The following is a 24,002-nucleotide window of genomic DNA, read 5'->3' as shown; positions in this document are numbered from 1 at the left end:
AGACCCATGCTTTCACTTCTCCCCAGTTAATAATACCAGCTTTTAGAAACCAGTCTGTGGCTCATTCAGACTAAAGTATCAATGACTTATGGGCAGCAACTTTTTGCCTCTTGGTCCACAACAAAAGCTAAAATAAAATGAGTGAGTGTCAAAGGGTATAGTCTGAGGCAGCAGTAAGTGTGTAAGATGAAAGGTGATTGTTTTAGGCCCTGGAATCAGACCACTGAGGCCAGGTACCTTAGACACTTTAAAGGCAAAAATGAAAGGGAATTGGAGTGGCCTGTGGTCCTGGGCACCAACTCTGCCAACAGGGCCCAGCTGCCTCCCCTGACCCCTCTTCCTTGAGAGATGGAGGTGGCCCAGGGAGGGAGAAGAGAGGAAGAGGCAGGACATGTCCCTCCTGTGATGCCCATCTCAGCAGGGCCCGTCAGCCCCAGGGCAATGGGCATGTGCCTGTCGTCCTGCTGAGTCAGCCTGCCTGGCATGGCCTTGGCACTGGGAGGCTGTCCCCGTGGGCAGGGGCTGCCTGTGCCAGCAGAAGTGAGGCCAAGGAGCTGGTGGCAAGGTGGTGGGCTGGAAGCAGGCCCCACCCACCTGCCCCCTCCCCGCTGCAGCCCAACAACAGAGGCCAAGGAGGCAGCGACTTGAAATGCTGCTGACATCTTTTATTGATCAGAAAGGAGGTGACTGGTCACCCAGGACATTCTCAGAGTGGACACCAGGGCCCCCTCAATGACTCCAGAGCTTCCTCCACTCAGTGTGGCTCAGAAGGCTCGCCCCCCCCCACTCCCTGTCTCTCCGCCGCGCCCACTCCCCTCCTGCCCACAGCTCCTTCCCTGGGGACACCCAACCCCAGCCTCAGATCCTCGGCCCCTGAGAGCCTCCTTCTCCTCCCTCTTGGCTCAGCCTAGGCTGGGTCACGATCCTAAGCAGAGGGTGCTCAGGCTAAAGCAGGAGCTTGCAAATGGGGTTCTGCAGAAACTTCTGGAAAGGGAGGATCCAGGTTCCCACCCCCACTTTAACCATAGCAGTTCCACGTAAGCCTCTGTTTGCTAAGTGTTCTAAGGCTCAGAGTGACAGTAGCTGGCTCAGTTTGGGCCAAGGGCCACCAAAAACCCAGACAGGCAGAGGAGCCCCGCCAAGGCCCCACAGGTGGGGAGGAAGGAGGCCGGCTCCCGCCTGCCCAAGCCCTGCAGCCCAGCCCAGCCCCCCGGCCTGCGCACATCTCGGTGACCCCACCCGGGGCTGTTAGCCTCCCGAGACAGCTCTGTCTTCCCCACTATGGGAGGGGACACGGGCCTGCCACGGGTTTACTCAGAAGAGAAACCCGAGCTACGTGCAGGGTCCCAGGGTGCTGAGAGGGACGGGGCGAGCCTTCCCCTCCCACCGCCTGCAGAGGAAGGGGAATAATTGGAGGCTATTAAAGGGAATTAAACCCCACCTACAGAGATAACTTAATACCCCCCAACCCTCTTCTCACATCCGGGCCCCACCGCCTGCTACTTCTGGGACAGCCAGCTCCCTTCAAATGCACAGTCCTCAACCCAGAGCCCAGGAGCCCCGGGACACAGAAGCCTCTAGGCCCTGAGATCTGTCCTCCGTGGGCACTCGGCCTTCCCTGCCATCTGGCCCGTCCCCTCCTGCCTCGTCTTCCTGTGTGTCCTCAGGCCTAATGTGGCCTCTCAGCACTTTTGAGCCGGAAGCGCCAGCTCTGGTAATTAAAGGCTTTCCTGGCAGGTAACAAGCACCCTGCCGAGGACAGAGTCAGGTATTAAAGGGTTTTTGTTGTCTTTTTTTTTCTTTTTAAAATAGGTCCTGGGACACTGGGTTTTCCTGTCCTTGTTTGGCTGCATACAGCTGGTGTACTGGGAGGGGGTGGGGGAGTCAGAGCTTTGGGCCCCCTTCTGGAGGAGAAAGGGGGCCGGGGGAAGAGGAGGCCTCTGGTCTCCCCGCTCAGTCTCACAGGAGCCAGAGGCAGCCTGGAACCCGGGCCCCCACCCCAGAGCCCAGGCCCTCCGGGTGCAGGCGGTTATGATCCATGTGCCCCAGGGAGGTGTCAGGATGGGGGGAGCGATTCAAAGTGGGGTCCGCCTGCCCAGGCCCTCGCGGGGGCCATTCCTGAACATGCTACGGCTGCTGGTCTTCTCCAGAACCTCTGGGGCTGGGAGTGGGGAAGAGGAGGGGGAAGAATGAGGTGAGTCCTTCTCGGGCTGGCCAGGCCACTCCAGAGGCGAGGACAGGCGGTGCCCGTCCCTGTGTCCTGGTGCCCACAGTGACCAGCACGTTTGCAAAGCACCAAGGCCCCCCAAGAGGACGGAGGCCAGGAGGGTGGGGTCCCCCAGCAAGAGGGCAGAGAGGATGGCGGGTGGGCACCGGCTCAGGGCACCATGTTCCACCACTTGAAGGGAAAGGGCTTCCGGCGCACGTTGGTGCCGCAGTGCACCTCCCCAGACAGCTTGTGGTAGGACAGGTAGTCGTCGACGAAGACGCAGCGGAGGCCCAGCGGCTCCAGCAGGGACCGCACCTTCTCCTCCAGGCAGCAGCGGCCGTTGATGATGGGCCCATAGGGCTTGGGGATGCCCAGGTACTTGCCCAAGACCACCATGTTGACCTGCAACAGAGAGAAAGCAGGAGGGAGGCTGGGCTGGCTGTGAATGCCCCGCCCCGGGTCCCCTTCTGGGCTCTGGCTACTGCTGGCCCATCCCCAGGGCCTGTCCTGTTCTCGCCAGCATTCCTGGGCTGCCAGGACTGGGCCTCGCTCGAGAACTAGGATCTATGGAAGCAGAGAAGACACAGATTCAGGATTGGAAGGGAGGATTAGTAACAGCCAGGGCTGCCCTAACATAAGTAGTAACTTTGTATGAACCAAAGTCACGCCTGCCTCCAACACTTTCTTCTGTCTATCAGAAAATTGTCATATTATAACAACTTTGTTAGAATAAGAGAACTTGTTGTCATCTGCCAGAAACTTGTACAATAAATATACACATATATAAGGTCTGTGGTGTGAAAGTCCTCATAGTGTGGTGTGCTTGTGCAGTACACAGCTTGCTCAACTGTCCTTGGCAGCCCTGATCATTGTTACCATTCACTGAGCAACTTCTATGTGCCAGACATCATCGCTAAATCTCACAGCCTCCCTCTGAGGCTGTGGCTTGGACAGGTTAAGCAATATAACAGCCACACAGCCAGAGAACAATGAGACTAAAATCTGGACTTGGATCTGACTCATGCCAAAACCCATACTTTTTATACCTTGCCAGAATGTGGTACTCTGGCTACCTGTGGAACTGAAGAGTTAGGGAAAGGGGCTGGAAGCCCTTGGGGACACCTGCGTTTATCTCCTGTGGCACCTCTGCTTCCCTTGGTTGTGGACCGGGCTTGGGCCCTAATGCCAGGGAAGGGAAGCTTCTCCAGTGCTGGGGCAGAGAGGTTCCTTAGAGGAAATCTCAGCCCCAGATCCATGGCAAGAGTCATAAGGGGCTGCCCTTGGGTCCAAAGGGGGCTTCGGACCTGCTGTCTAGAAGGTGATTCTGGGCTGTCCTGGACTCTGTGCTCTGGAACTCCCCATCACCTCAGCCCTCCACCAAGTCTGCCCTGCAGGGCCATCCATGGCCAGGACCGACATGAAGCTGGAGGGTCACATGACATCAGTCCCATGGCCTTGGCCCCAAACGACCTAGTTGCCCACTAATGGGCCCGAACATGCTGGGTGGGGGTGGGGCATGCAGGAGACAGGAGCAGGGAGGGAGCAAGGAGCCAGACTCAGGACCAGTCTCTTCCTCCTGAGCGAGGAGCCATGAGGGTGCCTGATGGGGAGGGGCTTCCAGCAGGTGGAGGCCAGGCCATAGCCTGAGGAGGGCTGACCAAGGTCGTGGGCTCCAGCCTAGACCCCTCCCTCACCCTAATCCAGAACCAGAGCCAAATAACCCCTTGGGGCTTCGCCGTCCAGTACGGTAGCCACTAGCCGCGTGTGGCTGTTAAACTGAAAATTAAATAAAACAAAAATATCTGTTGTTTTTCCGCCCTAGCCACATTTCAAGTGCCCCGTAGCCACCGGTGGCTGAGTGGCTACTACATTGCATTGTGCAGATGTAAAATATTTTCATCATCACAGAAAGTTCTAACAGACAGCACTGTCTTCGAGCAGTTGTTCTCCATCGGGGGCAATTTTGTCGCCTAGGACACTTTTGATTGTCACAACTAGGGGAGTGCTACTGGCTTCTAGTGGGTAGAGACCAAAGAGGCCACTAAACATCCTACAGTGTGCAGGACAGCGCCCACAACAAAGGATCGGCCAGCCCCGAATAGCGACAGAGCTATGGGGCTGAGAAATCCCGCCTTCCAGGCCTCTGGCGGCACCTGGGGGCTGGAACCCCCCCAGGGTGAGGAGCCAGAAGAGAGTGCAGGTCCTCCCCACCTGCCTCCAGCTGCATCCTGATCCCCAAATTCACCTCCGACCCTGGCTTGTCCAATGAGAGGGATTTGTGCTAAAGGCCCCAGTGTGAAGAGGGAGGGTCTAGCCCCACCCTGGGGGACCACCCCTCCCAGCTGCCAGCACCCCCACCCACATCCTTTCCCAAGGGGTTAATGGGCGCTTTGGCCTGGCCTGCAGCGATAGCATCGCTCGGCCCCTCCCAGGTGACACGCAGGTGAGATCACCTCTGCTCATCTGCTTGTCAGCTGCTCCGTTAATGGGAGCCGGGAGGCCACCACCTGCCCCACCTGCCCAACTCAGGAGCCCCATCGGGGAGCGGCCGAGGTGCGGACAGAGCCGGCAGCTGAGGCCAGAAACAGAAGCCGGGAACATCTGGAACAAAAGCATGCTTTCTTTTTCCATTTGGAAAAAAATTAAAAGAGCTCTTGGTGGTGGGGCCGTCCTGTGCACTGCACGGCGTTCACATCCCTGGTCTCCACCCACTGGGTGCCAGGACCACCCACCTCACCGTGGCAATAAAAACGCCCTGGGGACAGAACCGCCCTGGTTGAGAACCCCTGATGGAAACATTCTCTATCTGCACAAAAACAGACACTGGCGAGGGCTGCAGGGTCTGCGCCAGCCTGCCCTTGACCGCGAGGGCTTCTCCTCTGACCCCAGCAGACCCCCAACCAGGCCCCTGCCCGAGGCGCTCACCATGTCCGGGAAGAAGGCTTCTGCGTAGGAGCCCCTCACGGAGAACAGCTGGGGGACGTCCACGATGTCACGCTCCGTCAGGCCCAGCTCCCGCTTCAGCACCTCTCGGTTCCAGTCGATGCATTTCTGGGGGCAGGGCACACCCCGAGACGAGGAAGGGTGTCACGCTGGCCAAGCACCTACTGTGCGCCAGCCGGTGCTGCCCTCCGTGCCCGTCAGGTCCTTTGAGCCTCACAACAGCTCTGAGCACTGGAAGCCAGAGCTATCCCGGGGAAACTGAGGCTCAAGCAGCCTGCCCAAGGGCACACAACCCGGAGGTGGCGGAGCCGGGGTTTGGACCCAGGCAGCTTCTGGTTCCAAAAGGCCTTGTCACCGTAACACACTGTCCCGGCCACAGCCACAGCCTGATGCTCCTGCCCCATCTCAGCAGTTCAGGAGAAAGTGCCGGGCACGGCTGCGGAGGGGTGAGGGGACGCCTCCCGTTTACTGAGCCCCGACTCTGTGCCAGGCCCCGCACTGGGCACATGGCAGGCCTGATCCTTGGGGGAGCCCTGCCCCTTCCTGAGCCCTCCTTCCACCTGTCCTCCCAGGATCCCCTCACTCCCCCCCCCCACCGCTCCCCGGGCCCTATTTCTCCCCATTTCGCCAGACCTCGCAGCTGAGAGCTCAGGTTTGCACCCATGGAAATGGGTCATTTCCCCAAAGCAGGGCCAGGGAGCCCCTGAGGGCTCCCCCCAGACTGTAAGGCAGAGGCTCTACCCCACCCACAGTCCCGGCAGCCCCCAGGACAAGCAGAGCCCCAGGGCAAGTCCCCCACCACCCAGCAGTTCCCGGGGCTGCTTCTCCTGGAGGGTGAGGGACCCCTTAGAGCAGCCAGCGGTCCAGCCCCTCACCTGTGCGTGGAGACTGTCGCTCTGGAGCCGTCTGTCCGCCAGCATCTCATTAATGCTTATCTTTGCCGTGTACTTTAACCCTGCAAGAGAAAGACCGTGCATGGGCTCAGGGAGTTCTGCCTCCTAGGGGCCACCTCGGGCCCGGGGCTGCATAATCCAGGCCAGGATTTCTCTCCCACCTCAGGGCCAGGGGCTGAAGCCAGGACGGAGAAAGCCAGAGACTGGAGACTCTGGTGGGCCTGGGCCCTGGATGCAGGTAAAACCTGGTGATGGATTAATCAACAACCCCTTGGGAAGGGATTCCTGGACTCCAACCCTAATAACCATGGTACAGGTACCGTTACTGAATGCCCGCCATGCTCTGGGCACCCTACTTAATTTATTATTAGTCTTTGAAACAATTCCAGGAGGCGTTAACTATCACCTCCAATTCAGAGAAGAGAAAACTGAGGCACTGAAAGATTCAGAACCCACCCGTAATACCACCGCCAGCAAGTGTCAAGACCAGGATTTGAACCCAGGACCTCCCATGTGGAAGGCTGCACCGCATCCCTTTCGATGTTCCATTCCCCAGGTGAGAACATGGAGGCCTGTGCTCAGATGGGCCAGCCAGGTCCTGGAGGGTCTGGTGGCCGCAGAGGGGCCCTGACCACAGAGCCTGGCTTCTCCTCCTCCCACTCTTGAGCTCCCAGCCCTGCTGCTCAGTGGCTGCATAGAGCCGGGCAAGCCACTTCTCCTCACTGAGCCTCAGTTTCCTCTTCCATGAACAGGGGTAAGAACAGGGGCGGGGGGTGGGGGAGGGGATCAGACAGGAGTGAGAACGTGAACATGCCTGGCCCAGACTGGCAGGTGGGGCACTCAGGGCTTCCTGTCCCTTTCCTCCCCGGGGGCGTGGCCCAGGAGCTGCCCCACCCATCAGAGGACCCGGGGCAATCCACTGTCTCCTCTCTTCCCATCCCTGACCCAAGAAAGCGAGAGCCCTCATCCTTAGCTCCCACTCGCAGGTGTCGGGCTCCGAGCCAGCCCTGAGATCTGCAGATGAAGGTACCCAAGGGCACAGCTGTAACTGGCATCAACAGTGTCGGGGGCTGGTGATGACAAGACAGAATCCCCAGGGTTGACCGGGCCATTGGCACTCACCATCAAACTGGGCCGCCTCCCCGTAGCCCTCCTCCTTCTTCTCTTGGAAGAGCTTGAGGCAAGCACTGGGGCTAGCCAGGAGCAGCCGGAAGCCCTGACACAGAGGGAGGGAGAATCGCTCAGTGGACAGGCTCCCCTTGGACACAGGAGACCCCAAACTCAGCAGGGGCCTGACTGTGCACAGGACTCCCTCTCACCCTCAGTCCTGCCCAGCAGCCACAGAGAACCGTCTGCAGTTCTCCCAGTCTTCCAAGCTGGTTCCCCGCTCCGGGCCCTTGCCTGTGCTGTTCTCCCTGCCAGGAGGCCCTTCCTCACTTTGCCCACCAGGGAACTCCGATTTCTTCCCTCAAGACCCAATGCAGGTGTCTCCTGCACTGGCAGAGGGATAGCTCCTTGGCATATGCTCCGCTGTGCCCTGTCCCAGCCCCTGTCAGAGGTCTCACCGCTGGGCTGTAACCACTGCTCACTGGGAGGCCTCCTCGCCCAGGCTGCTCCCTGAGGGCCGGGCCCTCCCTGGCCACCTCCGCAAGGCGGTGGAGCTGCATGGTTACAGGCCCAGAACCCACACTTGGATTTGAATCCTATCCTGCCACCTGCAGGCTGTGTGAGCTTGGGTGAGTTAATGACACTTCCAAGCCTCAGTTTCCTCACCTGTAAAATGGGGACAATATTCATAGCACCCACCTTATGGGCTGGTTGGAGGATTAAATGAATTAAAATATATGGACTGTTTGGCGCATAGCAGGTGCTCAGTGAATATTAACAATTATCAATGTCATTCCCGGCTCTTGGCTGAGGGGTTTGGTTCAAGCGAACAGACAGCAAGTGTGAGAATGAGCACCGAGTAGTGAGCAAATGGGAGCCTTCCTGGCCTGAGCTTCGGCCGCCTCCAAGTAGCCCCCCTCCCCCAGTAACATGGCCTGACCCCAAGGGTGTCCTGACCCCGAGCTCCCTCTGGGCACAGGGTTGAGCTGGTCCAGGTGGCTTCGCCCTGTCTCATCCCATCGGGTCAGGCAGGGGCAGAGGTGGCTCAGGCAGGAAGGGAGGGAGGGGGCGCACCTTTCGGTCAGAGGTGGGCACAAAGCACAGGAACTCATCCACGTGGCCCACGGAGAGCCAGTCCGAGTAGAGCTGCACGGGCGCCTGCACCTGCTGGGCCTTCAGGAAGTTCCTCACCACCCTGGCCATCTGTCGCCCGCCGGACCTGGCCGGGGAGGAGAGTGGACAGTCACCTTGGACCCACCGTGCGCTGGCATCCCTCGTGTGCACCCCCCACAAGCCTCACGGCCAACTCTCTGCGTGGGGAGAGCTGGAGTGACTTAGCCTGGGCCACACGGCTGAAAGGTGACCGGGCCAAACTCCCTGATTCCAAGCCCAGCAGTTCGAAGCCCAAGCCAAGGCCAGGGTGCTGGAGGCGGGGGTGGAGGCTGGGGGAGGGGACCTGCCCCAGGAAGAGACGGTGCTGACCTACCATAGGCCGGGCCTGTGCCAGCTGCCACAGTGTGTGCCAGGCACAAGCTAGGACCCCCTGCCCCGACCCCCAAGGGCTCCCAGAAACATCTTCTTCATCCGGAGCATCTACCCGTCCCCAACCGCGAACAGCCCCCTCAAGGCCGTGAGGGTCCTCCCCTGACCCAAAGGAGTCAACAGAGAGCTCCGTTTGCCAAAGGGAACTGAAGACCCTCATCTCACAGCCCGGCACTAAGGGGTTGACTCCTTACTCAGGGGACACACAGCCTGTTGCTCAAACTATGACAGGGACCCGGTGAGCCGCTCCCTCAGCCCAGCGTTTCCCGCAGTGTGGGGCTCCGACTCGGGCAGGGGGTGGGCGCCCTTGCACCCCACGGTCTCTGGGGACGTGGCCGGGAATCCGCACACGGACAAGCCTCTGCTTCTTACACGCGCAGAGCTGGAAGCCACTGCCCCAGGCCCTTTGCGCTCAGCACCGCCTAATACCCGGGACTCCGTGAAGTGAGGTCCCGGCATGTTCCAGACACCCTTTGCTGGCAGGGGGAGGGAAGGGAGGGGCTGACACAGAAAGATGGCGCTTAGAGCAGGGGGCAGTGGGGCCGGACTGGAGTTCCTCAGCAGAGGGAGAAGACATTTACCAAATGCCACCTGTGCGTGGGAGGGATCCCCTGACGCTGTCTAGGCAAGGCAGTGTCCCCATGTCACAAAGGAGGTGATTTGTCAAAAGGCAGAGTGCCTTACTACGCTCTGGGCGTTTCCACCTTTCCCTGGCCACCTACGAAAGGCACAAACACACACTATCTACATAGATTTTTTCCCAATATATTTTATTTAAATCCAATCACATTTCTTGTCCTTGCTTGTCCAGCTTAAGGACATATGAATGAGCTCCTCGGCCTGCATTTAATCTGGTGGCTCTGCCTTAAACCCAGGACAGAATCCAGAGCTTCCTCCCCTCTTCTTCTGCCACCCCCTGGCCAGCTGACACCTCCCTTGCCTGGATCGTCAGTGGCCTGTCCCTTTCCCTGTCTCTGTTTTCACCCCGTACTTCCCCAGTCTAACCAGAGGGAGGCTTTTAATCCGTCAGATCACGTCCCTCCTCTGCTAGCAACCCGCCACCACTCCGTCTCACTCACAGTAAACGCAAAGCCCTTTACCGACCTGCAAAGCCTTCCTGACCCGGCCTCCTCCCCGCCGCCTCCTGCCACTCCCTTCTTCATTTGCTCAGTCCCAGACACACTGGCCTCCTGCTGTCCCTTCCCTGCCTCAGGATCTTTGCACCTGCTGCTCTCTGTACCTGGAATGTTGCCAATGCCCCATAGCCCCATGGCCTCCTTGCTTACCTCCTTCAGGTCTAACTCAAATCTCACCTTCTCTCTCTGTGAGGCCTTTGAAAATTGCAAGAGCCCCCCAGCCCCCTTCCTGGCTTTATTTTTCCCTGCAGCATTGGGTACCAGCCGGCACACCTACATCTTATTTATTGTCTCACAGCCCCCTGGGATGTAAACCCCACAACAGCAGGGGTTTCTGTCCAAGCAATTCTCTGCTGTATCCCCAGCACCTCGCATATACTAGATGCTCAGAAAACATCTGCAAATGATACGAACACCTTTGAACCTGTGTGTAAGAGTCCCTGACCTACATAAACGTGAATACGCCCTACACAAAGACCAGAGGGAGACCCGACAAGCAGTGAGAATGAAAACACTCCTTTGAATTCGGGGGAGGGGATCATGGGAAATATTTTCCTTGTGCTTCTGTTACTTTCACATAGTGTTGGCAATCTTAAAGGATTTCTTTAAAAACACTGAGATTGTGGGGAGAAGAACTAGACTTCGGAGGTCGTTCACGAGAAGAAAGCAGCAGGAACCAGAACCAGAGGGGGCTGGGGAGGGGCAGGATCCCTCCTTGGGACACTCTCCAGCCCACCGCCTGGAGGCAGGGGGTGGACACCACTACTCCAGCCCGGGAGGCGTCAGACCCTGTCTCTGAGCCATCGTCAGAGCCACCACCAGGGGGCGGAATTGCTCAACGAACGTTTAAACGTGGGCGCAGAGGGCAGGGAACCCCCCACAGCAGAGAAGGGACTGGGCATTTGTTGAGCACCTACTGTGTGCCTGCCTTAGGCTCTTTGCTCTCGGCATCTTGTTTAATCCTCCTGGTGACGCCATGATACACGTACAATACCAGCTCCAGGTCACGATCTGAAGTGTGCTCTGCCACGCTCTCTGACCTCACTCCCCACCACGTCCCTCCTTGTTCTCCTGGCTCCAGCCCCACTGGCCTCCTTGCTGTCCTTCCAATGTCGCCAGCATGCTCCTGCCTCAGGGCCTTAGCACAGGCTGTTTCCACTCCCTAGAACATTCTCTTCCTAAATAGCCACACCTTTAACTCTCTTATTTCCTTCCAGGCTTTGTTTAAATTAACTGACCACCTAGTATGTGCCACACACATAGTGCTTTACCCAGGTTACCTGGTTTAATTCTTACAACAGCCGTATGAGGTTGGCACTATTACTGTCCCTATTTTACAGATGAGGAGGCTGAGGCCTAGAAAAGTGAAGTTGTAAGCATTTGCTCATGCATTCGTACTATATGCACATATTCATCATTTGTACTGTATGATTTACTTATGTGTTCTGTTTGTTTACTGTCTATTTTTCCCTGCTAGAATGGACATAACTTGTCTGTTTTGTTCACTGCTAAGGTCAGAAGCCAAGACAGGAACACAGGACAGCAGCCTATGGTACTAAATTTTAGTTTGGAGCCAAGAAGGAGACCTAGGTTCTAATTAGACCACGAACTTGCTGTGTGGTCCTAGGCAAGTAGGTATCCCTCTCTGAACCTCAGGGTCCCATCTGTCCACCAAGGAAATTTATCCCTGATTTTCAATGCAACAGCCAGTGGAGTGGGACACGACCACATTGGAGACCCCTCATTATCCCACCCGGGGCCCTTGCTCTGTGCCTGGGAGCTCCCGGAACAGACCCTGCAGCCTTATGCAGAGGGAAGGCTCGCTGGCTGGAGAGGCTGGCGGGGTGGGGGGTAAGGATGTACATGTGTCCAGTGTGATGAAGAGACTGGGGCAGGAGACCAGATCAGAGACAAGAGCAAAGTCCCTGGGGACGCAAAGAGCCCTTTCTCATTCCTGAGCCCGCATCCTCTGAGCTCTTTGCCGCTGAGATCAGGTCCCAAGGCGGCTGGAGGGGACAGCAGCCTCCTGAGGCATCTGTGTAGAGTGGCCACAGGCTCCCCAAGCTCTCCCCCCACCCGGACCTGTAGGAGCCTCCTTCCACCTGAGGTCTGGCCGGTCTGCGCCACCCCCCAGCCCCCGGTCTCCCCGCCACCCGCCACCTATACCAAGCTGCCTCCCCTTTGCCTTTGAGCCACACTTTCTCGGGCCTCCAGGCATTTCCCCAGAGGTTCCCTGTGCCCGGAACTCGGGTCCACTCCACCTCGCTCTGCTCCTTGCTTTCCCTGCACAAAGTCTGTTCGTCTGTTATTACGCATCAGGGTAGCTGTTGCCCCCAAGGAGCCTTTCTTGACGCCGCCCACGGGATTATATGTGATCGTCTCTGATCCCACCGGGGGCAATTGCTTGCCCGTCTCCCTCATTGGACTGTAAACTCCCGAGGGCTAGTTCCTTGGTCACTTCTGCATCCCCCAGCAGTGGGCCCCAGGCCTGGCATACGGGAAGTCTTGATAAACATTTACTGAATTGGTAAATGAATACAGGAACAAACGTACGTAACTGCACTTTTCTGCGCCTCAGCTTCCTCGTCTATAAAAGGGGGATTGTAAGAGTCCCAACCTCAGAGAGTTGTGGTAAGAATTAAATGAGGTAACCTGGGAAAAGCATTATGGGTGTGGCACATAGTAGGTGGTCAATAAATTTTATCCAATGAGTCCCAAGCTGCTTCAAAGCAGACCCACTCCAGGGGGCCAGGTGAACGATACCTAAGCATTCGGCAGGTGGTTTACACGAATTCTTTACCCCCAGCCATGCTGATTATGTAGCTAGGACAGGGATTTTTATCAGGCCCATTTTACAGATGAGGAAACTGAGGCATGGAGCATCCAATAATTTGTTCATTTACAATGTATCTGTTTTGTTCACCAATATATCATCGGTACCTTCAATATGCAAGAAATATGTTCAAATGAATTAATTGAGCACCAACACTGGTTAGGTGATACACCCAAAATCACATGGCTAGTAAGTGGCAGGGCCAGGACTCGAGCCCAGGTCCATCTGATCCCAAAGCCTGTGCTCCTTCCTCACGGGTCCCTCCCTGCATCACAGAAAGACTGCCCTCAGGCCTCAAGGCCCTTCAGCCCCCCGGGGTGTGGGCAGGATCCCGCCCCACAGTGGTGTCTGGGCATGAGTCACCAGCAGGGTGAGCACATTCCTCCCACACTGGCCAAACTCAGCCCCAGGCACCCTGCCTGGGCGCGGCAAGAAGCCTCGACTCACCTGACCACAGCCCTGAGGCTGCCGCCAGGTTCACCCCATGAGGCTGTGTGACCTTCTCAGCACTGCCCAACTCCTCTGGGCCACAGACTGGTCGGCCAGGGCTTGGGGGCACGTTGGGGCACACCTCGGCTCCATGCTAATCCCCCACAAACGGGAAGATGACCTCCAAGGCTTGTGGCAGGCATAGCCTCCAGGCAGGAAGCGGGGGCCCCACCAGGACCCTACACTGCACACCCCACTCCTTGGTTACCTGCAGGCAGGATGCGGACCCACTGGTGAGGATTCGGCAGGTACTGTCACCCGGCTGAGCACTAAACCCTCAATATTGCGTTCCCTGCCCCAGCATGGCAGGCCAGGGTGGGGCCCTCCGACTCACTTCTGTCACTCGGGCATCCTGGCCAATCACTTGCTCACCTGCAGCCAGGTCACTTGGTGACCTCTGGGCCCTTTTAAGCCATTGTTAGGACAGCAACTATTTTCACTTCTCAGTGGGAGAAGTCAACAAGTCCATTCCCCTGTCACTATGCCAGATCACACATCACCGCCCGGGCTTCTATGATTATTCAAGAGAAGCCAGAAATCTGGCTGTTTATGTGAGCCTGACACACACACACACACACACACAGACACACAGACAATGTTGGTGACTAATTAGCTTATAACATTAGGTGGGCCAAAAGACCACAGGCTACTAGTTTGTGAGTTTCCTCCTAAGATTCTATAACCTTTTGAATCTGAGATTCTTTTTTTTGAGACAGAGTCTCGCTCTGTTGCCCAGGCTAGAGTGCCGTGGCATCAGCCTAGCTCACAGCAACCTCAAACTCCTGGGCTCAAGCAATCCTTTTGCCTCAGCCTCCCGAGTAGCTGGGACTACAGGCATGTGCCACCATGCCCAGCTAATTTTTTCTATGTATTTTTAGTTGTCCGCTAATTTCTTTCTATTTTTAGTAGAGACTGGGTCTCGCTCTTGCTCAGGCTGGTCTTGAACTTCTGGCCTCGAGCGATCCTCCTGCCTCGGCCTCCCGGAGTGCTAGGATTAAATCTGAGACTATTGGACTCCAAGTCTCTGATTCTAGGATTGCATGCAGGAAGCTAACACCACTTCACAGACTGGGGAACCATGTCCATGGTGAGGGGACACTGAGGGTGGATGCTGCCCTCGGCCCCTCGAGCCCTCTGCCCCCCTCCCACCCTGGCCTCTCACTTGGGGTAGCTGCTGCCGATGAGAATCCGGCCCAGGGGGTACTCCACGCCACCCACCGTGACGGGCGGGCTCACGTCCAGGTTGCCAAAGGAATCTAGGCTGGAGGCGCCAGCGGCCAGGATCTCCCGGGTTACGTATCCGAAGTCAGGACCCTAGGGAAGGACCAGCAAGGCCCCCACCCCAAGAAGGAGGGGTCAGTTAGGACAGGAAGAGGCAGCTCTTGGAGTGGGGGGGATGGTGCTGGAGGATTCCCACCCCCTGGCACCTTGTGACTGAAAAACCACCCCCACCCACGTGCTACAAATCGCCCCTGGGCTCCAAGCACCAGCAGTTAAAGTACACGTCAGTGACAGAGGTATAACTCGAACATCCCCAAATGTGTGGAAATTAAGCAACACACAGGTAAAGAACCCACGGGTCAAAGAAGAAATCAGAGTGGGAATTAGGCCATATTTTGCAGGGAAAGGTGGTAGCGAGGCAGCACATTAAATCTCGCGGGAAGCTGGGGGCTGCCGGAGCTCCAGCACGTGTATTTGTTAGGGAGGGAAAGGCTGAAAATCGTAGCTTCCATTTCAAGCTAGAAAAAGAACAGCAAACTAAACCCAAAGAAAGTAGAAGATGAGAAATAATTCAGATGAAAGCAGAAATCAGTGAAAAATCCCCTGGTACCTACAGGGCAATCCTGGGGCTTGGGGTTCCCCATCCCGAACACTGGCCCCCGCTGATGCCCTCACCTGCAGGGTTCATTGTCACCTGGCCCTCCAGGCTGGGTGAGGGTCCCTGCTCCGTGTTCCGGGACTTTCCCTGCACTGTCCCAGTGGGAACTGGTACCCAGGCAGAGATGGTGTGCCCGCCTCAAACGTCGTACAGCCTCACGGGTTGGCCTCATGCAAGTTACTTAACCTCCCCGAGCCTCAGTTTCCTCACCCATAAAGAGGAAATAACCAATAATAACTAATAGCACTTAGCCATAGGAGTGCCCATGGATTACACAAGGTAACACGTGGGAAGCTTGGGGACAGTGCCTGGAACTCAGCACTTGGTGGCGAGTGCTGCTGTTGCCGCCCCGTGCACAGGAAGTAGCACAGTGCCCGGCATGCGGCAGGTGTTCAGAAAACACTTGATGCCTGAACAGAGGCCCCAACTCTTAGAAACAAGAGCCACGCGGGCTCACTAAGGGTGCGTTCCCCCCAGCAGGCAGTCTCATCGCCCCAGGGCTGGCCACTGTGCTGATCCCTCCTTGGGGAACAGGCCCCTTACCTGGGACAACTTGGCTGTCCCGCCCCTCCCACAACAGGGGCGATCATGGCTGCTGCCTATTTACATGTGGTTTGCATATCATTTGCATCTCCTGCCCAAACCGCCCACTGACTCCCCAGTTTGCTGATGTGCCACCTCCTGCGTCCTTTTGCCCCTCTCCCTGGTCTCTGGGCCCTAAAGGACCAGGCCCAGATGAGGCCTCGCCGGGGGCTCCCATGGGAGGAACCACCCGGGTTCCCCACTCTGCCCTGCACCCTACCAGGATCTTCTTATAGGGGAAATCCCGCAGGCCTCTGTTTCGGGGGGAGTCGAAGACCACGGGGAAATACTTGTGCGGGGCCTCAACGTAGCCAAACTCCATCTCGTCCTGGGAGGGGAGAGGTGAAAAAGCCACAGTGAGCTCAGGGTGGTTTTCGGAGCAGGGCGAGCCTCTCCAGGCCCGGGACAGGCAGGGGGGGCAGCGGATGCTCCCCAAGCCTGCGGGGTGGGCGGAGGTGGAGCTGAGGCCTCTTGGGACCCTGGCCGGGAAGGACTCTGGTCCGGGTTTGGTGGGAAACGGCAGAGGTTGGGGCCAACGCGGGCAGCAGGGAAGCCTCCCCCAAGGGTGCCGGCGCCCAGGCTGGCCGGTCAGGGGCCCCTGCAGGGCTCCCTTTCCCAAGCCCAGCTGAGGCTCCCCGGGGCACCCCCACCTCTTTCCTGAGCCTGTTTCTGCGCCCACCTGGATCCAGCGGTCATTTCGATTTTCAATCTGAGGGCAGATGATCAGCTCGCAGTTGGCTTTCGATGCCAGGTGAGACATGTCTTCCAGGAATTTATCATTCGAGCCATGAGCGTCCATCACGCTGTAGCAGACGGAGAGAGGGGGGCGTGCTGATGGCCTCTGACTGTGGCCAAGGGCAGGGGGAACCTTGATTCAGCCTGTGCTGGGCCCCTGGGGACAGAGGGGTTCAGACACAGTCCCTGCTCTCAACAGCCTCATGGACCGATGGGGGAGATGGATAATGTCCCCAGATTGTATCAGGTGACAGGTACAAGGGAAGGGGTAAGCCCACACTGTTGAGCCCAGAGGCAGGGCACCTAACCAGCACGGGTAGTCTGAGAGGTAGCCACGGAGGTGACGTACGGCTGAATCTCACTGGTTAGGGTGGGAGTGAGGGGCAGGTGGCCCCAGCTATCTACTCCTGTTCCACACAGCTGGCCTGAGCCAAGGGGTCAGGGTGGGGTTAGCAAGCAAACAGGAGGAACGGATTTCCTTTTGAATTACCTGCACACACCTAGACCCAGGTACGCAGAGCAAACCTGTTTGGCCACACCCTTCCCAGCTTTTTGACTTATGTCCAGCTCAACTGTGGCCCTTTCCTATGCTCTGACCTCTGACATGGAGGCCTGCGGGGGCCTTGCCAAGCGAGGCTCAGCCTCCACCAAGGGCATGACCAGGACGCTGAGAGACAGCAGAAGGACCAGGGCCTGGGCGGGGCTGGGCTCACAGTGAGCCCCAGAGGTTGGACTCCCACGTCCTCAGCAGGCACAGGATTGTACCCATGTCACAGCACGTCTAGGTCCCCTGTGGCCACTGGCAGCCCGAGCAGGGCCTGGCCCCACTGCCCAGAGTAAAGCCAATGTGTTCCAGGGCTGCCACGGCCGGACAGGGCAGGGGCAGGGATGCTGGAGCTTGGGCCAGTGACCCCAGGGGGCCTTAGCTGCTCAGGCAGGGTGGGGCCAACAGGACCAGCCACCTGCTGCTTCCCTGCACCCAGCTCTGCCCCCGGGTGCTCTAACGGATCTGTTGGTCTGGGGGGGGCCAAGCCCAGCGCAGCATCCTGCCCCTACCTCTGCAAGTCACAGTTGCTGGCGGGGCTGCAGGGGGCTGGGGCCTCACCTGCACACATACAGCTCCTCGGGGGGCTGGGTGTTGGGGGTCATGATCCAGGGGGCCACGCGGAAGGTGACGGTGTCTGTGAAGAGGGTCACCGCAGGCACGGTCTGAGGGGACAATGAGGACTCAGTGGGCCCTCCAGGGACCCCTACCACGCCCAAGCCCATCAGGCCTCAGCCCCAGCCTGCCCAGCCCTGAGCCTCCAAGCTGCCCCCCCAACCCCTCAGCCCTTGTGCCCACCCCAGTGCCGTACATACCCCTGTGTCCACCAGGCTGACGTTGAGGGAAACCAGCCCCAGGAAGTCGGCGTCAGGGAAGGCGAGCCCCTCCACGTAGAATCTGATCTCCCGCTCCCCCCGCTGCCGCTCGACCCTGTAGGACAGCTGGTGGGGCCCTAGAACCTGCTTGTAGTCCGAGAGGGAATTCCCACCTAGGGAGAGCCAGAGTCGGGGGCCAGTGCTGGGACAGGGGTGTGGGGCTGCCAGCCCAGGAATCCAGGGGCAGAGCCGCCTTTGTCATTAGATCTACTTGGGTTCCTCTCCAGCTCTGCCTTGTGCAAGCTGTGTGACTTTGGCTCAATGACTCAACCTCTCTGAGCCTCAGTTCCTCATCTGTAAAATGAGTGAACATTACATTTCTCATGAGGCTAATGTGAACTTTAAACCAGACAAAGAGATAAAAGCACTTGGCGCAAAAGGTGAAAATAACCCAAATGTCCATCCGTGGATAAATGGATAAACAAATGTGGTACGTCCACAAGGTGGAATATTGTTCATCCATAAAAAGGAACGGAGTACTGATTTGTGCTACACTCTGGATGAAGCTTGAGGGCACCAGGCCAAGTGAAAGAAGCCAGACACAAAAGGCCACACAGCGTAGGATTCCATTTGTATGAAATATCTAGATGGGTAAATCCACGAAGAGAGAGGTCAGGGGTCGTACGTGGCCGAAGTTGCCAGTTCACTTATGGAGTCTGTGCTTCCGCCCTGGCGTCACACTAGGTGTTTTCAAGCTGGGTCCTCGGCCTACTCTTCCACCACCGGTGCCCACGAAGGAACATTCCGGCTCCTGCCAGGCACAGGCGGCCTGAGCAAGGAGTTCTGGGTCATTTTGAAGGAGGGTGAAGGGGAAGAAGGAAGGGGCGGGAGAGGCCTGTTGCTACTTATCAAAACCTGTAAAGGCACTTCAGGATTAAGGGTTGGTGTATTTTTAAAGCCACGACTTGGATTAGTATCACAACTGGTGGAACAGCGGGTTCTGGGAGCAGGGCCCGGGCCTCAGCCTCACTGGCTCTCGCCCTCCCCAGCGCCGGGACGGTGCCTGGCACGCAGTCAGTCCGCGTTCACTGACCAGGGGACGGAACGGGGCTTGGGGGCGGTGGAAGGAGAAGGGGCTTTGGTGCCCAGGACAGCCGGGTTGGAGTGCCTGCCCCGCCCCCAGTTGGTTGTGTGACAGTGAATTCATGCGCCTGTGCCTCAGTTTTCCTCTCTGTAAAATGGGACAAGCTGTCTAACCTCCTTCCTAGGTGCTGTGTTGTGCACCGGTGGAGGGGCTGTTTGTAAGCTGTAGTGACGGTTCCGAAAATGTGGTGGAGAAAAGAGAGAGAGCTGGGAGAGGAGAGGAAAGAACCGGCTGGAGCAGGACGGAAGAGGCCCCACCAGGCCACTCACCCCGAGCACAGAAGACCCCCACTCTTTGGGAGTCAGACAAGGACGTGTCTAAGACCAGCTTGTAACTGTTGAAGAGCTCGTCGGGGCCATCACAGCTCAGCACCATTGGGGACATGTCCTGCAGGTCTGGGGAAAGTGGCCCCCTTGAGACACCCCTCCCCCTACCCCGCCAAGAGGATCCCCTCCCACCCCCACCCCCCCATCCCCCTTGGCAATGCCTTGTGACACTCACCGTCCAGCGTCATCAGCTGGCTATTGGCAAGGTCGGGCTCCCTGGACCTGTGACTGTCCCGGTCACAGTTCACCAGCAAGACAGCCCCATAGCCCTTAGGGCCCCAGCGCCAGGTTTTCTGTGGTCAAACAAGAAGGCTCGAGGTCAGTGGGCCCCAGGGGGATCCAGGAAGGGGTTTTGGACACCGGCAGGGCTGGCTGCTTTGTCACCTTGGAGACTTTCGTATTCTGGGTTTGCTTAACGATTTAAAGAGGGATCGTAGATCTGGGGACTGGGGCTCCAGGTAAGGCTCTAGACCCAAAGCCACCCTATCCTTACACAGTGAACAAACTGCACAACCGTACACGGTTGCTCTACCTAGTCATTGCATTGGAGGAGCAAAGGGTGTTGCTTCCACACCCTCGAAAGCCGGCTGAGCTTTAGCTCTACCTGGGGTGGGGGTTGGAGAATCTTTGGGAGACTCTCCTCATCTCAGCACTCTCCCAAGGCCTGTCCCACAGACGTCTCTGACACCCACCCGTGGTCCTGTGGGCCCTGCAAGCTGAGGTCCGAGAGGAAGCAGGAAAGATAGCTGGAGCCCTGCCTGCCTCTGTGGTCGCCGCTCTCCCTGTCACGCCTCCACTTTATCCCCACCACACACACAAGGCAGGGCTCACTGTCCCCATTTCACAGAAGAGGGAAGGGAGGCTCTGGGAGGTGAGCCCCAAGTTGCATAGTTGGCCTTCAAACTCAGATCTTTGGGACTGCGCAAGGCCACTGCTAGCCTATATGGCATTTTTTTCCAATCCCTCTGGGTAGATGCCACCGTGCACCAGGCCCCCAGACATGATTTGTATCATAGCTGCCACCTTACCCAAGCACCCTTGTGCAGTGAACAACCTGTACGGCCATCCATGGCAGCCCTGCCCTACCCTGTCCACAAAGCCCTATGATCCAGGCCACCTCCCTAGGGGTTTTTCCTGCAAACTGTACCTCTATCCCTCCCAGGACAGCTTCCAGATACTTCGTGTGGGGTAATGCCCTGAGCCTATCCCATCCTCCTCCTCACTCTTCAGGGTTAACTGGGGCTGACCACCGTAGCTTCCTCTACCAGAAGGCCTATCTTCTTCTTGCCTTCATTGTCACTCAACAACCTTTTATGAAATACCCATCATGTTTAGAGGTCTAAATACAGACCTCAAAACAGAGAAAGCAGCCAGCAAGCGAACCAATCCCAATTCCAAGGTAGCATAAGAGAGACCCAGAGAGGGTGAGCTGTTTTCCAGCCGTCACACAGCATGTCGGTCACATGGTATAAGTTAGTGCCCATTCGTGCCAATTTGGCTGTCCCTGGATGTGTTCCCTACACTGACAGACACCCCAGGCCCTAGGATCCATCACCCTGCTGGAGGCAGGGCCCACTCCACCCTGGGACCACCCACAGGTTTCTCTGTCCACGCTGCAGTCTTGGGGTAGCCAGGAGGGTCTCACCTTGTCCCCTCGGCTTCTCTTCACTGTGCCTGTGCGGCCTGTGTCGACGTCCAGGGAGACGTCTGCAAAGGGACAGAGACGGGCTGCCAGGGGCTCCCCCAGCCCCGTCCACACCCGTAATGTCCAGGTCGGCCAAGCTGTACCCCCTCCCAAGCCCACGAGGACCAGGACGCTCTGCCCTGGGGCCCTACCCAACACTTGGGAGGCCCTTGTGGCTGACCTGTGGTTCTGGGTGTGGGTGACATTTGTGGCTCTGGGAGCTGGAGGGAACCAAGTCTCTGGCTCCGGAATTACTTACAAGTCTGAGCATGTTGACTTGCTAGCTCTTGGTGGCCTTGGGCTTCTAGATCATGTGCTGGTGGCCCCTAACTGGCAGCTGGGGGTGAGCCCTGAGGTCCTAGGGACTGCCCTGGGCTCTGCCCGAAGGGACATGTGGGACTCGGGTGGAGGAGGTCTGTTGGGGTCCAGCTCTTGGCCCCTGGGCAGTGAAGTTTCTAGATTCTCTCGGCCCCAGGGACTGCTGGGCCTCGATCTCTGCGGTTCCAGGGGGATGAAAGGTCTCTGAGGAAGCCAAGCCCTCGATGGTGGAGGAAGCTGGCCACGGGCCTCCCACCCCAAGGAGCTGTTCAGACCCTCAAACAGCCAACCTGGAGGGTCCAGGGGACATATGCAGAGCCAGGGAGGTGGCACTTACCGGCGCCAGTGAGGTAGAGCACACTGTGGCCCAGGGCATCCCCCTCGGGCTCCCCGAAGTAGAAGACCTTCACCTGTGGGAACACAGTTAGCCCTCAGGCCGCACGGCACCCCCTTCAGAGACGGAAGTGGCAGGGGGGACGGGGGACACATCCCGAAAGCCCTGCTTAGAGGCAGGGGAGGCACGGAGACCTCGGGTTCTCCGGACGCTGAAGCCCCGGGACTCACAGGCTCTGGGCTCAGGCTCAGAGCTGCCACCCCGGCCCCCAGAGCAGGTCTGCAGAGGAGGGTGGGGCAGGGCGGGGAGGTGGGAGGGGTGTGGCGGACCCCAGTGGGAGCAGCTGACTGTTGCCATTGACTTAGGCAAGTCACTCTTGCGCTCCACATCCATAAAATGGGACCAGTACCCGCCCCGGCCCCCAGCACCACAGGCAGTGGTCGCAGAGCAGTGGCGGCACAGTCCAGAGCCCACGCCAAGCGCTGCCCCCAGGTCGTCCCAGGGAGCCCCGAGGATGGCCCCAGCGGACAGGGGAGCACCGGCCACGCCTGCAGTCCTGCAGCTGCGAGCAGGGGAGGCGGGACCTGCCGGGAGGAGCCCAGTTAACCAGCCAGTGAGTCACTGTGTGTGGCAGGTGCCTGGGGCTGGGGCGAGGGAGGAAGGTGTCACTTGAGCTCAGGAAGGTGTCGCTTGAGTTCAGGAAGGGCAATGAAAGGGAAGGCTTGCTCCGGCGTGGGAGACACACACACGTGACGCTATGCACGCGAGCACGTGTGCCCACAGGGGCTGCTGTGGAGCAGGGGGCTTCTCGCGGGGTCCGTATGGAGGCTGAACACAGCGACTAATGGAGGGTGTCTGTGCATTTGAGGGGTGACCAGGTGGACTGGTGTTTAGGGGAGTTTTCATTCCTGCATACACGTGTGATGTTGGGGTGTTAGTGTGGTTTGTGTGTTTGGGTGTCTATGGGGTTGTATGAAGATGTGTTGTGCGGATGTGGGTTTGGCTAAGTGAGGCGCTTTGTGAACGGGAACATGCCCTGGGGGCTCTTACCGTGGATACGGCGTGGGGAGATCCAGCCCCTCACCACGAGGAAGTGGCCTCTTACCTTACGGTCGTTTAAGTCCTTGCTGGCTGTGTCCATGGATACGACCACATCCACTTTGGCATCCAGGGGCCAGCGGGCCTTGCCTGTGGGTTCTGTCACCCGTGTGGGATTGTAGACCACAAAGACCTCCACCCCGGAGCTCCCAGAGAGCCCGAAGGTCTTGGCGCCCCTGGGCACATCGCTGGCAGAGAGGGGAGAGAGGAAGAAGCCCAGGTGCTCAGGAGAGGGGCCACGGCGGGGTGGGGAGCTGGGGCTGCCAGGGCTGGGGAGACTGGGGCAGTGGCTCTGGCCAGGAGGCCACCCTGGGTGGGGCACGAGGCAGCCAGGGCACAGATGGCGACCTGTGGACACCCCCACCCCATGCCCAAGTCTCTTCCCAATCTGGCACTTCCAAATCCTCTAACTCAACAGGAAATCCATTTGACCGACCACCTCCGCTGCCAAGGCTGAGGTTCAAACCCGCACCGCTCACCCACACTGCTGGGCACCTTCTTCACTGGGCTCCCTGGTCCCACCTGTGAGCCCAACCACAGTCCACTCTGCATATAGCAGAGTGTGCTGCTCCTTTGCTCAGAAGCTGTGGTTTCCATCAAACTCGGGAAAGGCAAAGTCCTCACACCAGCATGCAAAGCCCCTCCCCATCTGCCCCCGCCACCTCCCTGACCTCCTCTTCCATTGTCTCTGGCCGCACTGGCCTTCCTGCTGTGCCAGGAAGATGCCAGGCTGTCCTGCCTCGGGGCCTTTGCATTGGCTGATCCCTCTGCCTAGAATGCTCCTCCCCAGACATCCACACAGCTGGCTCCCTCAGCCCTGCCAGGGCCCTGCCTAACTGTCACCTTCTTGGTGAGCCCTCATCCCTCCATGTCATGTGGCACCTTGCCCGTCTTCTCCCCATGTGGCCATGTGGATTGTGTGGCAGCACCCTGGCCCTTCAGCCTTGTGACATGTCTTCCAATTACCCTGTCCTCCTCCTGGCCTCAGCCCCTCTGTCCCACAGATGGGCCGTCTACAGTGTCATTACCAAGAACTGCACCCACTACAAGCGACCCTGTTAGCACCCACTCAGACACCACCTCCTGACATTCCAGCTCCCTCCTGACATGCCAATGCCACCAAGCCCTCAGCCCCACCGGGACCCTCGATCCTCTCTTCCCCTTCTCACTGTTCCTCACCCCCCACAATCTCTCTTCCCTTCGCCGGTTTAGATTCCACAGTCCCCTGTTGTGGTCCCTCCGGTGCTCTGTTCCCTTTTGCCTGCCTTTCCTTCCTGTGCTGCCTGGCAACACCCCAGCCACCATCAAACCCCTCTGTACCTGCACCGCACGCACGGGTGACCACGGCTCCCTTGGACTCATCACCGCTGATCCCAAGGGACCCTTGACAC

The 24,002-nt window shown here is 58.2% G+C and overlaps 1 protein-coding gene across 1 annotated transcript in view; it reads right to left on the bottom strand.

Moving 5' to 3' along the window:
- Window positions 1-2,377: 2,377 nt before the first annotated feature.
- The window catches only part of PADI1 (peptidyl arginine deiminase 1), a 34,387-nt gene continuing 12,762 nt past the window's right edge, over window positions 2,378-24,002 (bottom strand). Inside the window, exons 2-16 of the mRNA XM_069477387.1 lie at window positions 22,619-22,799; window positions 21,517-21,589; window positions 20,823-20,884; window positions 19,353-19,470; window positions 19,121-19,246; window positions 17,708-17,880; window positions 17,454-17,557; window positions 16,293-16,416; window positions 15,834-15,941; window positions 14,315-14,466; window positions 8,227-8,371; window positions 7,168-7,261; window positions 6,028-6,107; window positions 5,135-5,260; window positions 2,378-2,611 (exon numbers count right to left, since the gene is read on the bottom strand). Of these exons, the coding sequence (XP_069333488.1) occupies window positions 2,378-2,611; window positions 5,135-5,260; window positions 6,028-6,107; window positions 7,168-7,261; window positions 8,227-8,371; window positions 14,315-14,466; window positions 15,834-15,941; window positions 16,293-16,416; window positions 17,454-17,557; window positions 17,708-17,880; window positions 19,121-19,246; window positions 19,353-19,470; window positions 20,823-20,884; window positions 21,517-21,589; window positions 22,619-22,799 (1,900 nt within the window). The remainder of the gene's footprint in view (window positions 2,612-5,134; window positions 5,261-6,027; window positions 6,108-7,167; window positions 7,262-8,226; window positions 8,372-14,314; window positions 14,467-15,833; window positions 15,942-16,292; window positions 16,417-17,453; window positions 17,558-17,707; window positions 17,881-19,120; window positions 19,247-19,352; window positions 19,471-20,822; window positions 20,885-21,516; window positions 21,590-22,618; window positions 22,800-24,002) is intronic.

Source organism: Eulemur rufifrons, chromosome 8, assembly GCF_041146395.1.
Source record: "Eulemur rufifrons isolate Redbay chromosome 8, OSU_ERuf_1, whole genome shotgun sequence".
NCBI classification, from domain to species: Eukaryota; Metazoa; Chordata; class Mammalia; order Primates; family Lemuridae; genus Eulemur; species Eulemur rufifrons.
This window is presented reverse-complemented; position numbering and strand designations above follow the sequence as displayed.